Consider the following 6678-nt stretch of genomic DNA (forward strand, 5'->3'; position numbering starts at 1 on the left):
TGAACAGATTTACTAGATTTCGACAAATGAAATTGTAGATTCTCTAGTGAATTTCCTCACTGTCCCAAGATACAGAATCGACTCCCTGAGTGAAGTTTCCGAACGCCTATATAGTTCACTGTTTCGAACCAGAGAAACCGTCGGAGAAACCATAAGCGTGATGGTAATTTGAGGTTGTTTGGAGATTATTGTAGGTGAGTGTTTAAAGAGATGTCGATAAGCGATCGTTAATATCCCAGTAAGCAAAATGATAGCAGTTTGTCGGCAGATTGGTATAATAGATTTGATCAGACATGTCAGCATTCAGCAGACTGACATCAATTGCGTTCGTATTCATGTTCTGCCAGCAGAATCTGCTAACAGGGCGCATTCTGTTTCACGCATAATGCGCATCATGTATGAAATGGAATGCACCCATAATCAGACAGCAGATTGGCGGCAGAAACCGCGCAGAGCCTGTACCCCTAAATTCTGTAACTCTTAAGGTGCTTTTTCATGGGCGTCAGTTGACGCTCGAAATCAAGTTCGGGTAAGTTAGATTAGTGTAAGGGTTGGTTTATAATAGCCGTAACCGTTGATTTAAGCCGTAATCTTCAAGAAATTGACCAATCACAGTCGAATGTGAGAAGAATAATCGACTGTGACTGGTCAATTTCTTAAAAATTACGGCTTAAATCAACGGTTACAGCTATTATAAACCAACCCTAATGACGCCGATATTCTGACGCGCAATGAAAAAGGTTTTTATGCGTCAATTTTTGGAACTCGCGTCGAGATGCCAGTTGACGCTAGAAGTTGGGAAATCTGAACTTCTCAGCGTCGACGCAGAAACAACATGACGTCACAAAATCGTCTTGACGCGCGACAACTGACGCCCATGAAATCGCACCTTTAAAGGTGCCTTTTCACGTTAACGCTCGACGCTCATTTTTAGCAAGTAAAAATCTTCAGAAATAATATCTTTTATTTATATATATATCCATAAAATATTATTACTTGAAGATATTACTTGAAAATAATTAATATTTTACGTATTTTAAAGTCTATGTTTGATTGCACTGGGACGATTAACGACGATTCAGCGACGACGCTGAATATTAAACAAATTCAACTTCATTTCTTTGACGCTAGCGTCAAAGCGAAACCACCACGTTCACCTTGTTGACGCTCATTTTCGGCGTCTCATGAATTGGCACCTTAAAGGTGCCAATGCTTTGGGCGTCAAAGAAATGAAAGTTGAATTTGTGTAATATTCATCGCCGTCGATGAATCGTCGTTAATCGTCCCAGAGTACAATCAAACATTAGATTTCGAAATACGTAAAATATTAATTATTTTCTTGAAGTAATATTTTCAAGTAATAATATTTTATAGATACATATATATAAATAAAATATATTATTTCTGAAGATTTTTGCTTGCTGAAAATGAGCGTCGAGCGTCAACGTGAAAAGGCACCTTTACGCAAGTATACTATATGGAAAAAAAGCTGCGCAACTGTCATTATGAGCACAATGACGCATAACGAGTTACAGAATCGCACTACTGTGGCAGCAGGGGGAAGTGATCCGCGCAGTTCCTTGGGCCTAACGAATCTACGGCATCAAACCGAGTTCAAGACACTGCGGATATACACATACAATTACGCATACGCACATACATATACACATCCCCGAGTTTGAAGAATAATTAAATCGCATTTTTGTAACAGCGCCATTCGTGGCTTACGACTTTGCCGAGACACGCCGATTACGGCTACTACGACAAGAGGTTCGCCCTGGCCATCTTTTGAGCAGTATATTGCTTGTAGGCCATAATATAAGAAGAAGAAAAATCGCACTACTGAACGGTTTTAGCAGGGTCTGCTCGATTTCTACAGCTGCAATCTGCTGTTTGATTATATTAACAGATTTTTTTATGCTTCTGTTAGAGTTCTGTTGACATCATGTGATATATCAGAACTAGTATTAAGGGTCACTATTTCCAACGTCTGTTAACCTCTACCGATGTTAACCGACGTTAACAGACGGTTAACTTTTCAGAATAGCGAATAGAAATTGGTTATTTTGAAAGTTAACCTTCAGTTAGAGGTTAACAGACGTTGGAAATAGTGACTTATGACAATTATTTATCGAAATAGCCAATTTCTATTCGTTATTCTGAAAAGTTAACCGTTGGTTAGAGGTTAACAGATATTGGAAATAGTGACCTTTAAATCTGTAATGTTTCTGCCGACAAAATTTGTAGCAGATACTTAGCAAAGTCTGCTTTCAATAGACTTGGCTGTTTGGGATTATAAATATAGTACAAAAATTAAATGATAAGAATGTATATCTTGTCGTTAGGCTATGGGCAGGGCATGCTGTGTCTTGGGATGTCCCTCGGGAGGAGACGCCCCGTCTCATCAGATCCCCAAGAACCCTGCTCTCTTCCAGAAGTGGAAAAGCATGATTTACTCTGAGAAAATTCAACATCTTACCGACGAGCAGATAAGCAAATGTGCCGTATGCTATCGGCATTTTGCCGACGATGACTATCTAGTAACCTTCCGAGTAAGGAAGTTGAAACGCGGTATTGCACCTTCTTTAAACTTGCCAAACAATCCAACTTCTAGCATATCTAATGTGATTGAAATAGAATCGCAAAGATCGACTGCCAGCACGAGCATGTTCGCTGTGAAAGACGTGATAGCGATGACGGAAAGTCAAAGAATGACCAATGTACCAGAAATGACTCAAATTGCGTTGTTCCAAGATACTCCGGAAGAAGATGATTCCTACTTATTCAATCAGCCACAAACTTTACCGGGCAAACATACTGACTTAACTAATTCAACGGCAGAAACATTTAAATTAGAACATAGAGAAAAAGTATCAAGAAAAAAACAAATAAAATTAACCACGGGGCACTTATCTCTATTTCGATGTAAGCAACAAGCCAAACAATACGAAAAGACACCTACGATACAAAAGCTATTATCTTGTCTCACGTCTACTGAAATTGCTTCTATTAAAACCAAAATACGAAAGTCAAGATATTCCCCAAAGATATATGTAAGAGTGTATCACGATATTGCAAAAAGGAGGGCCCTTGGTCAGTTATGAAATCTAATTTATCGTAAGTCTCAAAGTTGAGAATAAAAAATCACAACGCGAAACTTATTGTTTTCTATTTTTGGAATAACATAATAAGAAGCCAATCGTGTTACTTAAATTGATAAGAAAGAGTTAATTTCATCATAATAAGTGCATATTAACAATGTACAAGTTTTATCATAATAATATCATAATAATAATGTATAACAATGTAAAATAATAATGTAAAATAATGTAAAATAGTAATGTAAAATAATGTTGTATCTTCACAACAAGATAATTTTCGCTCTCATACGGTATCATGTATTACCTCTAATTATAATCATTATTTTTTAAGAAAAATACTAGTTATACTAACTGTATATATTACTGCAATTTCTGTTGCATACACAAGATATTATTTAACTTTTATTTTTTTAGATGATAAAAAATGCTTTAGATAGAATCTTCCTCTGCGTATATTGAATTAAAGAGATTGGTTGCTCAAATCAATATGATAAGAATTGGTTGAAATTTATGGAAGATATTTGTCTATGGGAATCTGTCGTTCATGCCAAAGTTGAAGACAATTGTCTGCATGGTTAACCGACGTTAACAGACGGTTAACTTTTCAGAATAGCGAATAGAAATTGGTTATTTTGAAAATTAACCGTCGACAATAAAATTATACTCTTGTCTCTCTTTTATATATGGGCGACATAGCAAAAATTTTACCTAACCTGTAATGTAACTCTCGAAAGCATATTAAAAATGATAAGAATTTAATGAAAATAGGTGCAAATAATTCTTTACATATTTAGGAAGAACTTTTTCGAAAACTGAAATTATTTATCTACATAGTTATTAAGAAATTGTAAAAATAAAACAGGACTACATTTATTTTTTCCACATTTTAACGTGGATAAATAACGTATTTGGGTTTCAATTGTACAAACAACTCTTTTTAAACCTTAAGAAACAGCAATTGAACGCATTCCACATATTTATTAGCTAAAATTCGTTTATTTCACGCGATGATAATTTAACCTATATGCTTTTCCTCTGCCGCGCCGCCTGCCCCGCAGCGGGACGTCAACTCACCGAACTCCGACGGAGTCGATAATTTTGACCGTTTTCTATGTTCCGGCCTATATCTGTCCTTATCTAACGAGATATTTGCGATATATTTTGTATATAAGTGAACGTTTTCTTGAAGTGGCAGCTCTAGGTACAAAAGGTGCTACACCAACTAGTATTAAATATATTTTTCTTAGGTTTTTAGTCTTTACCATCCTGCACATGATTTCTGTACATACTTTAAACGTGTAAATGGGTTTTCCATTCTCCATGCGTAAAGCCAATTCGAAGAAAATTGGTCCAACTGAAATATCGGTAATTGCCGTGATTCCAGGACACCAGTTTGGCTACTATACGAAAAAGATTCAACGGTAATGTTGGGTGCAAAATTCTAATATTATGTCGTTACAACGGTAGTTTTACTGTATTTTTAAAAACAAATACATGAAATATACATTTATAATTATATGTATGTATAATTGGTAGAAGGATTATATTATTCTCTGAATAGATCTCTGAATGCTATCTTACCGCTAACGACGTCACAGAGAGTATAACGTATCCTTTCTGAACACATAATCTTGACGGGGATTATTTGGTTGAGCACTTTACTCGCCGGTGACGAATACTTTTATTACGCGAGAGACTCTCTATACTGACAATAAATGGTGATAAATATTAATATCCGTGCGACCAATTTCAAACAGAGAAGTGAAGAGGAAGGGGGAAAATAGCCGATCGAATTGGTACAAAACAGAAGTACACAGCGAAAGTTATACTCTTTAGGATCGGTTGATCTGTGCGAAGTGTTCTCGAGCGTAACATACATCCAAAATCTGATAAATTACGTTGAAAAATATTTTCATTTAACACATTTACATTAATTTCTATACATCTTATTGATTTATTCTGGAGGTGCTGGATATTCAGTGCATTGCTTTTTTAAGGTATGGTTCTTTACTCTTTTTTTTTATCTACGTTCACTAATTACGAAATTACAATCCAGAACATGCTCGATTTTACGACCGATCTCAAAGAGTTCGTGTTCGTCGTTCGTGATTTAGAAATACTTTCCCTTAAGTTGCGTAATTATTACCTACAGAATATTTTCCGGGGTTTTTCAATTTACAATTTTGTGCGCTAAGTAAAAAAAATATTGACTTCGAGACGAGTCAATAGAAACCATCGTCAAATTAAGGCGCCAAAGTTATCGGAATCTTGCCTACTAATATATAGAGAAAAAAGGGAGAATCAACTTAAATTCGATTAAAATTAAAAATTTCAAAATCTGTCTTGAAAGTGTCTTTTCTATCATCGATTTAATCAACACGCTCAAAATTACTCGATCATTGACTCGCGTAGCATTGTATAATTAAAGTAATTGAAATAATAGATAGAAGAGAAACTTTTTGCCTCGCAAGCATGAGGAGACGCGGATCGAGAGAAGATTTAATGAGCTTTGACAGATGAGAAGTCTGTCTGCCACGGCAGAAGCGAATTAAGTTCTTTGGAATCCATGAATGAGAATCGTATATATACGGAATTTACGTGCATGAGAAGCGTCATCCGATTTTTAGGTCGCTTTTTTAGGCCTTGTGAGGATTGATTTTCGTTTTCTTAAAATAGCATTTTGAATCGCATGTTCTATCACTCCTGAATATTCATCTGGATCGACTTGGCCGTTTTATACGATTAGATAAATAAACGCGCTCCTACACGGTACGGGAGCAGTTTGTGCGTTGTGATACTTGTGATCGATAAAATCGATAGGTACGTGGCTGCCTCTCTAGTCGAAATGCGCGCGTTTGGACGAGCTATAAACGCCGATCAACATCAGAATGTGTACTAATTTGATTGTATGTCGCCTGGTGCAATGTTGACCGACTCCGGCATTTATATATTCCCGGTAATGTGGAGCAAGACGGATGGAGCAGTCGAGTCGAGAAGCGGAAAATAAAACTATAAAATAGAATTAACTCAATCAAATATGTAATTTATTAAAAGTTTAGAAGTGAAAACAATCTGGGTGCTATCCTGGGACCGTATTCTCGAGCCTGCCCTAATGATTTTCGTATGCGACTTTCTATTTGAAAAGCATTGAATTTCGCATGCGAGTTTCATGAAAACGATTCAAGAATAGAGCCCCTGATCGTGCGGTTAAAAGAAGGATATATATATACCATCTCTCTGGCATCAATTTCTTATTTTCTTCAAATAAATCATCTCAATTGTACGAATCAGATTTGAATAACAATGCAACGTGAAAATAATGACGAAGCAACGGTAGCAATAAAAAGATATGTACAATGTACATACAATGATATAATTGATATAAATATATAATATTATACTTTACATTATACCATAAATATATAGCACACATATATTATATGTATATTTATGAGGTAAAATTACCACAAATACTCGAAATATATAATAACTTATTGTAAAAAATATTATAAATTTATATTTTATATCTTAAGTAATAATAAATAAATGAATGAATAAATGAATAAATAAATATATA

At 35.3% G+C, this 6678-nt stretch overlaps 1 protein-coding gene across 4 annotated transcripts; it reads left to right on the forward strand.

Annotated features, from left to right (window-relative positions):
- Positions 1-105: 105 nt before the first annotated feature.
- On the forward strand, positions 106-4348 carry LOC112451819. Of its 4 annotated transcripts, none has more exons than XM_025011712.1 (2): positions 106-194; positions 2346-3487. In XM_025011712.1, exon 2 carries the CDS (start codon positions 2349-2351, stop codon positions 3102-3104), a length of 756 nt encoding a protein of 251 aa, XP_024867480.1. In that variant the 5' UTR covers positions 106-194; positions 2346-2348; the 3' UTR covers positions 3105-3487. The 4 variants fall into 4 exon arrangements, with proteins under 4 accessions (XP_024867480.1, XP_024867484.1, XP_024867481.1 ...); XM_025011716.1 differs by lacking the exon at positions 106-194 and adding an exon at positions 3516-4348 and having other exon boundaries at positions 1444-3117; XM_025011713.1 differs by lacking the exon at positions 106-194 and adding an exon at positions 1445-1860 and having other exon boundaries at positions 2346-3488.
- Positions 4349-6678: the final 2330 nt, after the last annotated feature.

This window comes from Temnothorax curvispinosus, unplaced genomic scaffold, assembly GCF_003070985.1.
Source record: "Temnothorax curvispinosus isolate PA1 unplaced genomic scaffold, ASM307098v1 QBEX01002633.1, whole genome shotgun sequence".
NCBI classification, from domain to species: domain Eukaryota; kingdom Metazoa; phylum Arthropoda; class Insecta; order Hymenoptera; family Formicidae; genus Temnothorax; species Temnothorax curvispinosus.